This window comes from Leuresthes tenuis, unplaced genomic scaffold (assembly GCF_036924035.1).
Source record: "Leuresthes tenuis unplaced genomic scaffold, fLeuTen1.0.hap1 SCAF_9, whole genome shotgun sequence".
Lineage (NCBI taxonomy): Eukaryota > Metazoa > Chordata > Actinopteri > Atheriniformes > Atherinopsidae > Leuresthes > Leuresthes tenuis.
Window position 1 is genome coordinate 28,308,916 of NW_027325363.1, and position 14,414 is coordinate 28,323,329.

At 39.4% G+C, this 14,414-nt stretch overlaps 1 protein-coding gene across 1 annotated transcript; it reads right to left on the reverse strand.

Annotated features, from left to right (window-relative positions):
- Positions 1-1,248: 1,248 nt before the first annotated feature.
- Positions 1,249-2,897, reverse strand: LOC140314670 (E3 SUMO-protein ligase ZBED1-like). Its single transcript, XM_072392994.1, has 3 exons — positions 2,759-2,897; positions 2,351-2,603; positions 1,249-2,193 (listed from the first exon to the last, which is right to left on the reverse strand). The coding sequence occupies exons 1-3, from the start codon at positions 2,893-2,895 to the stop codon at positions 1,780-1,782; spliced, it is 804 nt and encodes a 267-aa protein (XP_072249095.1). The 5' UTR covers positions 2,896-2,897; the 3' UTR covers positions 1,249-1,779.
- Between the last annotated feature and the right edge of the window lie 11,517 nt (positions 2,898-14,414).

The following is a 14,414-nucleotide window of genomic DNA, read 5'->3' on the forward strand; positions in this document are numbered from 1 at the left end:
GTAGGTTGCATGAAATCAGAAAGGGGTGAAACTAGCGCTTTTGCTTCTTCCACTAGTTGTTGTGAAAAAGGAGAGCTGGGAAGTTTCCACTCATAAGCATATGTAAGTGCCGATGAATCAAACTGCACTGCTGTGAAAACTTTGTCAGGCTGTAACATAACCTTAACACCCTCTGGTGTAGAAGTTAAAATAATGCCTAATTTACACATGAGATCACAGCCCATCAGGTTAATGGGACACAACTCTGATAACAAAAATGAGTGTTTGAAGGAGAGCTCATCGGGAGTGACAACACGCAATGGGCATTGTCATTTTCTCCTTCACAACCTGGCCTGATGCAGACATACAGTAAACGTGGTTTCCACTTAACTTTGGAGGACAATCAAACTCCCCTGACGTCACTACTGATGAACATAAGTTCCTATATTCTGAGAGAAATATCTTTGCTCTAGGACGGAAATAGCATGCAAAACTTTACTACGTGAATCACAGTCGGCAAGCGTTGCTTCACTACACAGAGCAGGAAAAATGTGTGAGTGTGTTTGTGCTATCACCCATTAGTGGAGGCTCCGCTGCCGCGTGACGTCCAGAACCTGCCTCCCACCCTCAGTCAGCCTTTTGCCCAATTTCATCACTTTTTAGCTGTGGACAGTTCTTCTTCCAGTGTCCAGTCTGGCCACAGTAAAAACAAATATTCGGATCAGAGCTCTGGCGTGGCCCATTTCGACCTCCTCTCCCACACGTCCACGTCTTCGACTTCGGCCTCGTCCTCTGTTTACACCCACTGCGTAATACATGGTCATGGTGACCAAATGCAGCTCCTTTTCACACTTGTCCCTTTTGATGGTCTTACGCGTCTCAACTTGGTTCTGAGCATGGCGAGCATATCGGCGAACGTCAGCCAAACGAGGACCCTCACACCATCCCACGTAAATGTTCTTTACTTCAGTGGCGACATCTATATAATATTGTCTGTAAAAACATGTATTCCCCATTTTCTATCCCTTCAGTAGCCAACCAGTTTGTATGGAGTACACTGGAGCAACTTGACTGATCAGTAAAACACTGCTTTTGTTGTCACCGCAAGGCTTCCCCCGTCGGTTGTTTCACTGAGACACTACTGAGTAACTACAACTCAACACAGTTTATACACATAACTAGTGCTGTCAAGAGATTAAAAAAAATTTGAGATGAATTAATTATGATCTGTAATTAATTGATCTAATTAATCTATTTTAATCTCACCTAATAGAAATGCTGAAAAAAGCCTTCAGCTTGAGGTATTTCCATTTAAAATCATTACATTATTGCAGCAAATCAAAAGAGTGATAAATAACAAAAAAGCAGCTTTATGAAGTAATTTATTGTTTTTAACAGATTTGAACAGATGCTGTACGAGCCATTTACATTCCACTGTATTTGAGACTAGTCCCAAGCACTGCCTGCAACCTTTAGTTTCAAGCTTTTTTCAATCTCCAAATAATTAGAAAATAAAAATAAAATAAAACATCAAATCCATATAAAGTGCTGTAAGTTAACACATCAAAAAAACAGTAACAACACTTTTTAGATCAATAGAAGTACTGGACACTGAACTTGTTGCTTTTCCTCTGCTTCAGATAATATAAAATAAATAAAACAGAACCAGCAATCACAGTGCTGTTAGCACATCAAAAATAACATTGTTCATCATCACAAAATAAAGTGCTGAAATAACATCAAGCAATCACTTCTAATTGGGGTACAGATGACATGGCAGCTATGCTGACCTCATGCTTCTTATTTCTTCTTCTTCAGCCAGTCGCTGAGACAGACCAGCTTGGTCACATTTTCTGGGAGCAAGGCTGCCCTTTTCTTTTGTACTATGTGGCCTGCGAGACTAAACAGTCTCTCACAAGGTACGGAGGTTGCCGGGGAGGCCAGGTACTTGCGTGCCACGACTGACAGCTTTTCATAGGCTCCTGAGTGAGCATACCACCACTGCAGGGGACAGTCATCAATACTGATGCTGGGCTCTGCTCTGTAGCGCTGCAGCTCTCCGGACTCCATTCCATCTTCTTCTGAGTCAGACCCCAGCAGAAGAGCGCTTCTCCTCTTCTTCTGAGCTGGTTGATCATCCTCTGTGGAGGGCTGGAGAGTAGCTGCTCTTCTAGGCTCTGCTGCTTGGAGCATGTTTTCCAGACTGGTCCACACCTGAATGAATGAATGAATACATAGATGGACAGGTAGATTTATTTTATTTTGTGCAGCACTTTGTGTTGCATTTCCTATATGTAAAAAGTGCTATATAAATAAAGCTTGATTTGATAAAATTGGACTCAATAGTCCAGCTTATCCTTATAGTCTTTACTTGTTCCCTCTTTTCTCTTGGAAGACATTTCAAATCCTTGAAACGTGGATCCAGTGCTGTGGCCACCTTGAACCACGTCTCATTGACTACAGCTTGCCGTGCTTCCAGGTCCCTCTGGAAGGCATTCTTGAACTTCACCACATAGGCTGGATCATCATCAGTGATGTCCATGACACGGTCCAGATGGCGAAAAGCAGGCAGCACTACAGAGCAAGAGACGTAGGCCTCACCACCCAGCAGCTCAGTCACATACCTGTAGAGGTGGATAAGTTTGAAAAATAAACATCGCTGGACATTTAAATTTCCAATTTAATTGCCCCGAGAAGTACTACCTAATGTTCATTCATTTTTGGATGACACATGTGTAGTTTATTTCATTAAAATGGACAGGTGTTTATTTGGGCTTACCTGCATGGTTCAAGCAGGACCTCCAGCCTCTGCAGTTTCCCCCACTCAGCTTCGGTTAGCATGACCCATCTGTGGTTGTTCTGTTGGTCCAACGTAGCCTGGACAGCCTCTCGGTTGCATAGGAGGCGTGAGACCATTGCGAGTGTCGAATTCCACCTGGTTGGTACATCTTGTATAAGTTGCTCGCTTTTTTTTTCCAAGTGCAACTTGTTGCTGGTTAAGTTCTGTGGTACTTGCAGGGCTTTGTTTGAAATGGCCAACAATCTTGCGGCACTTTGCTAGTACACCAGCAAACCCACTGCCATCGAGGGAGACTGTGATGGTCCTCTGGAGAATGTGAGCATTGCAGGCGATGTGCTCATATGGAAGGGCTCTCATAGCAGCCAGCATGTTTGCTGCGCTATCTGTATCGATGGTGGATATCTTATTTTCAATTCCCCAGTCATTTGCCACATTGAGGAACTGTTCGGCGCATTTATCAGCAAAGTGCCTGGTTTCTGTTTTCATGACGGTCAGCGCAAACGAGTTGAGGTTCCACTCACCATCAATAAAGTGTCCGGTCACCCCCAAATAGCTGTGGTTGCCAGCTGAGGTCCAGTGATCTCCGGTTATAGCAACAAAGTTGGGCGAATCCTCCACCAAAATCTCAAGTTTGTTTTTCTTTTCGCCGTCGTACATCTTGCTGATTTTGGTCGTCACTGTAGTCCTGCACGGTGGCTTGTATGATGGGTCATTGGACGCAGTTTGCAACACCTCTGTTAACCCCTCGTCTTCCACTATGTTTATCGGCCTGCAGTTCATCGCTATCCACTTGGCAAGAACATTCGTCAGCCTGTCGGTCGCAGACTTGCTCATACGCGGGATGTTCTCCTCGAGTTTAGTTTGGCGAAGAGCTTTGCTATAGATCGCTAAATTGCTAACGTTAGCTGTGGCTGCACTCGCGACTGGGTGCTTTGCGTTGATGTGGTAGGCTAAACTTGAGCTACTTCGGTGGTAAGCAAACTCCTTCTTACAAAGAATGCAGATCACTCTACCTTTATCAATGGTGCCGTCGAGGCGTTTGTGAAATGTAAATTTTCCATTCATTGGACCGACAACTCTTACATGCTCCTCCATTTTCAAGTCTCCTCACCTTGCCCAACTACAGTGGGAGCCTATCAGCTTATCCCAAACCATCCAAACACAATGACAGCCAATCAATGTCCACTTCAGGGTGTGACAGACCATTGATTTCCAACCCAAGTACAAGAAGCCCAACGTATAAAAACGGATTTTAAAAAAAGGCAACTGGCATTCAGAAACAGCAAAATTAGAGATTAAAAATTAGATTAACGTGATTAAAAAATATAACGCACTAAAAATCCCTGTAATTAATTAATCTCCATTAACGCGATAATTTGACAACCCTGCACATAACATTCATATACATACTAACAAACAAACAAACAATAATTTATCGCAATTTTCTCATCTCTGTTTGAACGTACACCCAGGTAAATATTCCTGTAGTCTTCTCATACCGACTATGGACCCATTCATTGTTTAACTTCACTGTTTTGCAAATCCTAATTGAATATTACACATTGTTAGAAAAATTCTCTGTAAAATTAGGCTCAGAGTCGCTGGATACGATTAATTAACACAAAACATTTATTTCTTGCAAGAAAGAGACAAGTCCGCACAAATCCACACAACCTGTCGGGAAGACCGCTCAGAGTTGTCTCCCGACCAAATGGTGCTCCAGCTATTTATGTTGTTTATGCTTGCTGATCACACAATGTTATGAGAAAAGGCGCTTTTCTCACCATTCATTATTATGGGAAGGAACATTCAATGTTATGGGGAAAGGTGCTTCTCTCCCCATTCCTTGTTATGGGAAGGAACATAAGAGGTGCTTCTCACCAGTTAATATTATGGGAAAGACTAGTACCAGAGTCAAAACTCTTTTGCTTGAATCATAGAAGGTGAACAGATGGAGGGACTCTTCTGTCATAGTATAACTATATAATTTTTCCAACATTCCCTCCTGTTTATGCTATGAAGTATTAAAACTGTACAATTAACATTGAATGTATTTCTATCGTTCGCAGTGCATAGGAGCGAAAAACCCATTTGCTTTATTTACGGGAAAATTCTCCTATGGCCCCATTCTCTCCTTGGCGACCGACCGCTTAGTCACTCACTCAGTATCAAAGGTCACACTCCGAACCGTTAATTTCAATGAATGGTGATGGACCTAGGTGTGACCAGCAAACACAAAACGGATACAACCAAAAATACATGGAAATAAGGACAAACAAACAATAAAACTATGACTAAATGATTAATGGACAAAATTAATACAATGGAATAATAAAAATGGAAATATGACACAAACAAAAAATTAATGAAATGAAAATAAGAATAATAAATGAAAATATGATTATATGCAATTAATAAATAATATGAAATTGATATTAAATGGAAAAATTAATAAAATGAAAAATAATAATAAATGAAAATCAAGAACAGTCAAACAATAATAATAATAATACAATGCAGTTTATTCAGTCCACTCTGCAATCGTCTGCTTCTGGCCGAACATCAGTCCGGCTGGGTCTGGAACTGCTAAGCTATCTTGGAAGGAGAGGTTACTAGCACTTCACTTCCCGGAAGAGGTCTTTACCACCTCTTATTCCCTAACTAATCCTCTTTTAGGACACTTCAGGATATAATTCAGCCATACAGTGGTTGAAGGCTGTAGATTGTTAGACGTTACTTGGTGGAATGAACTCTTCAAATCAGCTTTTCATTCAGTTGGGGTGGAGCGCTTAGCTTCACCGTCCACCCTTTTGTACACATGTGGATAAAAATTTGTGATTGTTCCGCCATCATCTTGGCATGATGGGAATTCCAGAATTCCAGAAACCTGTTCAGTTACCTGACTTTGAGTCCTGTAGTGGTTCTGCTGCTGATGCAGTTCATCAAACTGTGGACAAATGTTAGCAGGAAGAAGCAACATATCATCTTTACAATGCTCTACATTCAGGAATTGCCTTTTATTAGGTCCAATTCCCATGTTCATTGGTCTTTCATATGAACGCAAAAATAATCATTAGAGAAATCATTTAGAATTCACTCGGGGTCATTCAAAGTACTTTGAACTTTAAAGGTTATCATCGTCTCCATCGTCCACGTGTAGCTCGTTGTCATCATCTCCCTCTATCTGTTGATACATTATGCAGGTAAGGGTGGTTTCAATCAGTCTTTGGGACAGTCCTGTCAAGCATGTGATACAACATCAAGCACAGGTGGCTACTATGGCTGTGACAACAGACAGAGACCAAACCACTTCTCCATCATGTCAGTGAAGGGGTCGTTGATTTTCTATCAGCTCTGCAGAGAGTGAGGCGAGTCCCTCTTTGTGATTCTGCCATCTGCGGAAGTATTGTTAGGAATAAAGGAACAGAATAAAGTTCCAAACATTTTAATTGTTCAGCAATGCCTCGTAGATGTAATTTATCCAATAAACATTTTTATTTATTGTTGCCCACCAGAAAAGAAAAGATTCAAAGTCTGTAGTTACTTGATTTCTAGCTTTAAATTCATCTGGGACTCAGAACTCCAATGCTATCCAGGTACACTCTGTTGTCAAATGAACCTCCAGACGCAGACATTGCAGTTTCTCACCCAAGGCCTTAAAGTCCCCCACAGGGAACAGATGGTAAGGCATCTGTAGTTGGGCTATTGTGCAGCTGCCAGTTAGGCAGAAGGACGGACCTCAGTTTCATATCCCCACACAGCCACCAGAGGTCTGCTCTCATGGAAGTCTGGTTCCGAAACCAAGATGCTGAGTAGTTACCTGCATCCTGAGTGACATTGATGGATTTTTTTACAATAATCTGACATGAGTGTACCCACATTCTTACCTGTACCCCTGTGGATGAAACATATATAATTACCCGTATAAGCCAACGCTGAGGGCAGTACATCTCTTTTCTTAACTGCTGGGAACAACAAAGAGAGAGTTTTACATTGCTCTGTGTTAGGTACAAAAGATTCATTATGCAATTGTAATGCAATTGTAATGCTTCATTTCTAAATTTATGTTCTGGCTTTAGCACATTCAATACAATTAGATTGGTTATTTTGTCATGCTGTACACATTCTAACAAAATTCCAACTGATACACTGGCGATTCTTAAAATAATTGAGCATAAGTCAATGTCAGCCACCCCATCTATTCCTGCAACAAAAAATAGGTTGACAAGTTATCTGTTGGACCTGAAGGACCTCCTATCTCTGTGGTCAGTCTGTGTCAAGGGTCTGAGGGTGATTCAATGCATTATCTTTTAGTTTTTTATTAATCTGTGCTTAATCCCATAGAATTAGGAATACGATAATAAGAATAATGATTAACAATACACAACTGGTTCCTTTTAACCTACAAAATCCTGGTAATCTGAATGGATGCCACGGCTGCTGTCTGTCTATCCCTGTCTTATTTTAGCCACACCCTATGTTCTCATTTTAGCCGTTGTTTTCTTCACTGAGGTTGAGACGAACCCCCTCCTGTTGAGAGAATTCCCCTTTGTAGTCAGACTTATGCCTCAGAGAACGGTGGTGGGTAACTAATCTTTCCCTACTTCTGCAGGTCGTGGCCTTACTGGTTTATAGTGTGATGAGGATCCAGGATATATTAGTTTAGCTGCTGTGGGTGCTGTAAGCAGTACCTGCTATGAACCTTCCCACCTTGGGCTGGAGCAGTTATCTTTCTTTATCACTTTGATGAGGATCCAGTCTCCAGGTTTTAGAGATTCCTCCACAGGGTCACCTGGAACAGACACTAGACAGAATAGATCTCTCTACTTGTTAACATTTTAACCATGTATCCTGCTAAGGTTTCTTCTCTTTCTTCATCATGTCTGGTGAATAGTTCTGTGGTAGTAAAAATGGTCATACATTATACATCATCTCAAATAGAGTTAATTCTGTGCTAGTTAGAGTAATATGTATGTTTAGGACTACTAGTGGTAAACAGTAACCCAATTCTTCCCAGTTTCTTCAGTCTTGCACAGTGGTTTCTGAGATCCTTTTTTGTTTTTAAGTTCTTCGCCATCAGGAAGATAATGTTGTTTACAAAGTGCGTCCCTGTTATCACTGTAGATTTTTCAGGAATTCCAAATCTAGGTAATATTTAATTCACCAGTGTTGAGGGTACATCTGCCTGTGCATTTGGAAATACTTCACTTCATTTGGTAAAACATCACTAATCACCAGGGAGACCCCTTTATTTAATTCAATGAAATCTATACAAACGTGTTGAAAAGGGTCCTCCGGCCCCGGGAACTGTCCTCGTCCCGGTCCTAGGCCATATGTATGGATCATATTTTGCACATATTTGACATGTTAGACAAAAATTCTTTATTATCATATTATGATATTATGATTTTATTATAATTAAAACCATACACTGCAAAAACCTTGTTCATTGTTGCTACCTTCCCTCCTGTAGAGACATGACGTAGTCCATGGCTCGATACTGAAGCATATTTAAACAAACTCTTTGGCAGTATAAGTTCTACATTTCATAGTAAATGGCACCTTTATTCTTCCAGATCTGTCCTTGTAAGTGTATATTTGGTTTTGCATGCGTGGTCCAATTTAATGGACTAGTATATGCATCCAGTTTCTCAGAATAAACGCTCAGGATGGCTCTTACCATTTGCTGATTTGACCCAAATAATTTCCTTGGATTCCTCAACTCCCGGAATGTCATCAGGATGGATTACAGTTCGTGTTGCACCTGTGTCGCATAGAAAAGTTACCTCCGTCCCGGAAACATTCAATGTAATCTCAGGTTTGATGTCATACTATAAGATAAGTTCAATTCCCTCTAAGTTTAGCACTTTTTCTGGCTTTTCTGCTTCTATCCTGGTTACAGCTCCTGTTTTTTTCTTATCTAGTCATAACTGACTCCCAAACTCTTCCTCTATCTTACTGTTGCTCCTGCAGTCCCTCGCCCAATGCCCCCTCCTTCCACACAGCCTCCTGCTCTGTCTCTCCTTCTACTTCCTCTGTCTCTGCTCCTGTTGTGATCTGTGTTTTTGCTTTCCCTCATCACCTAAATAGTTGCTTCTCTCCCTTCCAACAAAAAGTTTAGTCCTTTCTTCCTTTTCTTTTTGTTGTCAGAGTGCTACTCTGCATGCCCTCTTTATTCCATTGCTGTGCAAACACATTAAGATGACTGTTTATTGTCATGTTACAAGTCACACAAAATTACTCTCTGCATTTGACCCATCTAGTTTGGCACCTGTTGAACACACATGCACACACCTTTCTGTTTAATTTAATTAATATTTATCTGCAGGCTTAGAAACTGCTTATAGTATTAATATATTACTCCATATATTACGCTGATTTATTGCAGCTGTCTTTAAATTTCTCTTTAAGAAAGCTATTGTTTGATATCTGACTCACATAGCATATTTCATTGCTGTGTTGGTTTTTTAAAAAAAATATATTTTATATATAAAATATATAAATATATTTATATATCTATATATATATACTAATACTCACTTTAACCCATTCTGTGAGATAAATGCTTTAATCTCTGATGAATATGATGTCAGTTCATAAGTTTTAGGGAAGTTAGTCAATCAGAAGTAATGAAGCATTACTTAACCATAGCATTACTTAACATTAATATGTTAAATTCTCTATTTTCGGCTTATGTTTCTGATACACTTATGATTTTGTTGCAGAAGAGCTAATCTCAAATTTAGAAAATGTTTCAGTTTGGCTTGAAAATCATCTGCACCTGAAGGGTTTGACTGTCTGGTCTCAGACCTGCTTCAGGTGGAAATTATTTCATTTTTTAATGCCTTGAACTTTGTCATTAAAGAATATTCCGACTTCATTACCCTTATATGTAGAAATGAGTTCTAAATGCAACCTGGAGGGTTTGTTAATCTGTTTACTGTAGCAAGCAAGACATGAGAGTTGTTACTGCAGTTTTTTTTATGATTTCAGAAAATAACTCTCTCTTCATCTATGCAAAGTCACACACTGAGTTAGACCAAACATTTCAAAGACAGCAGTGAGTTCTTTAGCTTGCTTATTATGGCCTACATCTATGTGCACCTTCAAGTCCCCTGTTATGATTAAACAGTCAACAGCAGTGCACACAATTTAAAGAAATTCCAGTAAAATCATCAATAAAATCATTCTGCGGTGAGACAAAGTATTTAAGATAATTTTATCTCCCTTTTTAAATGACACATGCTCGAATTAAAGACAAAAATAAATGTTTTATCTTGTGAGTGGGTATATCGGCCCTGAATATGGCACAAAGACCCTCCCCACTCTCTGTCTTGTTGTTTCATCTCTCAGTTAAACACATACTGTGAGATGAAAGTATCAAAAGCATTGTTAGACAGGAAAAAGTCAGAAAGCTGTTGGTATACAACTTTTCCTAGGACTTTGCCTAAGAATGGCAGGTTTGATATGGAATTTATAAAAATCACAGGTTGTAAAACATCTTTTGCTCAGATAGTTTTTCCTGTGAAAGGAGTAAAGATTTGAAATGATCTGTTTGTTTGTCTGAGATCTTCTGAACTTTAACTCTTTAAGAGAGCTGTTAAATCTTAATACACAAACTTGTACAAATGTCTAGCTCTAATCCTTGTTGTTCTTTTTTTTTTTGTTGTTGTGTTTTTTTTTAACTAGATTTACTTTGTACATTACTTTTGTCTTCCCCTTCTCTAGGATTGGACAATTTTACCATGTTCAATTCTCCCTCAAACCCAAATTTATTTTCTCATCTCTCTAAGTATTCAATATTATCGGATTTTTTCTGAAACATGATTTTAGCACTCCCACTTAACTCCCGGTTAGCTTTAAAACAGGTATTTCCCATACTGTCCTTTTGCAGCTAATCAATTTTCAGTGGAGTTATTTTGAGTACTACCGAATGAAACACTACTTCTGTCGTTATGTCACGAGCAACAACCAGATTCCAATGTTCACTTCAACTCAATTAGTCAGTAATACATTTTTTCTGTCGTCACCATCAACAACATCACACACCAGCAGCTGTTTCACTCTTATACATACATAGCAAATAAAACAACACTGTAGCAAAGAAGGAAAAAATCACAATTTAACAAACAAATAATTCAGCAACCAGCCCTTTTAGCAAACCAACAATTCTATCACAAAGCAACAGTTCAACAATGACCTATACCTTCAGCAACAATACACACACACACACACACACAGCTGTTTTACTCCCATACATACATAGCAAATAAAACAACACTGCAGCAAAGACTTTAACAAACAATTCGACAAACAAACAATTTAACAACCAGCCCCTTTAACAAACAAACGATTAGACGTATAACACTAACAAAAACTAACATGGATTTAAAACTTGCGATCTTTCATCGCAAACTCTCTTAAGAAAGATTCCGTTTTCTAACGCGCTGCGCGGAGTTATTTATTCCTGTAGTCTTCTCACACAGACTATGGACTAACCTTTTCTGACTGCATTTTTGTTGTCCTTGGTTAATCCCACCACTACACACGGTTACCAGTTAAAAGGCTGACATTTTCTGATCGTTTCATTTGTGGGTTATCCAACACAACATACAGGTACCAGTTAAAAGGCTTTTTTCCTTTGCCTCACCTTTTCTGACTGCTTCTTTTATGGGTTCATCCAGCACAATTTACACACAGTTACCAGTTAAAAAGATGACCTTTTCTGACCGCTATTAGGTTTCTATGGGTTAATCCTATACACAGTTACCAGTTAAAAGGCTGACCTTTTCTGACTGCTTCTTTTATGGGTTAATCCAACACAACCTACACACGGTTACCAGTTAAAAGGCTAACGTTTTCTGACTGCTTCAATTGTGAGTGTTCCAACATAACTTATACACAGTTATCAGTTAAAAGGCTTCTTTACTAGGTTGCATTCGAAATAGTAATATTCTTAGGAAAATAACAACGACTCAATCTATTTAAAGGCCTCCATTTTCTATGACTATAACTGGAGCACCATTTTATATCAATTGCTAGTTAATCAAAATTTTCCCTAATAATCACACTATTTCCAACCAACAATAGTAATACAAAGGGTTCCTTACCATAAATCCATTGGTAAGTTAAACAACGAAGAATCCAGCGAGTCTGTCCACTGATTCAAAAATAGATTCTGTCACCTTTCCTCCAGCCAGTGGCAGCCGGCCTCTATCAGAAACTGTGCTGAGAGGACTTCAGTTAGGAATCCTGGACTCCCCCGTGCACGGTTTCAGCTCCGATTCTGGAAGGTGGAAAGGACTTAGAATCCGGCTCGAAGGACCATTATGTTAGAAAAATTCTCTGTAAAATTAGGCTCAGAGTCGCTGGATACGATTAATTAACACAAAACATTTATTTCTTGCAAGAAAGAGACAAGTCCGCACAAATCCACACAACCTGTCGGGAAGACCGCTCAGAGTTGTCTCCCGACCAAATGGTGCTCCAGCTATTTATGTTGTTTATGCTTGCTGATCACACAATGTTATGAGAAAAGGCGCTTTTCTCACCATTCATTATTATGGGAAGGAACATTCAATGTTATGGGGAAAGGTGCTTCTCTCCCCATTCCTTGTTATGGGAAGGAACATAAGAGGTGCTTCTCACCAGTTAATATTATGGGAAAGACTAGTACCAGAGTCAAAACTCTTTTGCTTGAATCATAGAAGGTGAACAGATGGAGGGACTCTTCTGTCATAGTATAACTATATAATTTTTCCAACACACATTGACATTGAAATTTACTGGATAAGCAGGTCTTCATTGCATTCAGCAGCCTATATGTGAGCATCTATATGTAAGCTGTTCTTCTTTGCATTTATCAGCAGCAAGCAATTCTTCACTGCACATGCATATGTAAATAGTAAAACAATTCCAATGTGTTAGCGAAACCTTCTATATCACAGTGGTTTCTAAGATCTATTTTAAGTTCTTTGCCATCAGTGAGATGACATAGTTTACAAAGTGTGTCAAATTATCACTGAAGATCTTTTCAGGTATTTCAAATCTAGAAATGAGTTATTTTACGCGTGATTTTGCTACTGAGAGTGCATCTGCTTGTGCACATGGAAATATTTCAGACCATTTGGTAAAAACCTCTGTTGTCACTGAGCAGAATCGTTTCCCTTAACATTAATTTAGTTCAATGAAATCTACACAATAATGAAATCCAAACAAATATGTTGAAAAAGATACACTGGCTTAGGGAATTATCTTCGTTTTGGTCTTAGATTGCCCTGTGGAATGTATTTTGCACATATTTGACCTGCTAGACAAAACTTTATTCATTTATTTATTCTAAAAAAAAAAATTCAATAATTAGTAAAACCATATGCTGTAAAAACCTTGTTCATTATTGCTTCCATCCCTCCTGTTGAGACATGACATGGTCCGTGGCTCAATACTGCAGCATATTTAAACAAATTCTTTGGCAGTATGGTTTTCCTTCCGGTCATTCATACGAGTCTATTGTAGATGGCAATTGAATAACATCTAATAATGCTAAAATATTTGTAGTTTATACATTTAGCTGTGGATGTCAACATACCTGTTTTTCCAATGCTGTGTTAACACATGTACAGTTGAGAAGGCATACTGACTGTCAGTGTAAACGTTAACAACCTTTTTGTTATTTAATTTACAAGCTTCAGTTAAAGCTACCAATTCGACTGCTTGAACAGAGTAATTTTTTGGTAGTGGTTGTTTTAAGAAAACTTCAGTTTCTGTTACTACTGCAAATCCTGTAGCATTTGTGCCATCAGGGTTTTTTGCTTGACCTGTTGAATAAATATAGTTATTTCTGCATTTTCATAACGTATATCAGTTAAGTCTGGCCTGGGTAAAACACTGATGGTTATTTCTGACATGCAATCATGAGGCTTTCCATCTGTGGGGTAGGTAGCAGTGTGGATGGATTAAGTGTAGCACATCGCTCGACAACAAGGTGTGGCTGTGAAAGAAGAACTGTTATGTAGGAGAGATGTCTGGTAAAGATATTTTGTTAAGTAACCATATCACAGCCACTGCATGAGGTACCTTAAGTGTTAATGGGTGAAATAACACCATTATTGTTGATGCCTGCACTGCCAATGGCTTCTGGCCATTGATTCAAAAGTACGATCTCGTCCCTTTTTCCCCCTTTCAGTGGACACTGGCCCCTAATTACCGCAATTCAGCAGGGGGTCTTTCATTAGGAGTACTGGACTCCCCCGTGCACGGTTTCAGCTCCGACCCTGGAAAGCGGAAAAAACGTTGAGATCTGGTTTGAGGACCCAATTGTTGAGAAAAGTCTCTCAATGAGACTCAGAGTTGCTGGAGTCAGTTAATGCAAATGTTTAATCTTGCAGCAAGTTCAAGAATGTGTGTGTGTATGGGTGTATGTGTGCGAACGTGTGTGAGTTTGTGTGTGTGAGAGTTTAAAGAACCTGTTATCCACAGGCAGGTCTTAACTAGTATGGCACAGGTCCAGCCTGTCTCATCTTTTTTGGAAGGTCCAGCGCTCGCCCCTTCTGTCTGTTTGGACTCTCACATACATTCGGTTAATCATAGAAAAACGAGAACAAAACTTTTTAGCCCCTTAAATTCATAAAACAGA

Excerpts from the sequence above, each read along its gene's own strand:
- LOC140314670 (XM_072392994.1), bottom strand. The coding sequence starts at position 2,895 with ATGGTCTCACGCCTCCTATGCAACCGAGAGGCTGTCCAGGCTACGTTG. Across the intron at positions 2,604-2,758 it reads GTCCTGCTTGAACCATGCAG|GTATGTGACTGAGCTGCTGG; the intron begins GTAAGCCCAAAT and ends CCACCTCTACAG. Across the intron at positions 2,194-2,350 it reads CAAGAGAAAAGAGGGAACAA|GTGTGGACCAGTCTGGAAAA; the intron begins GTAAAGACTATA and ends TCATTCATTCAG.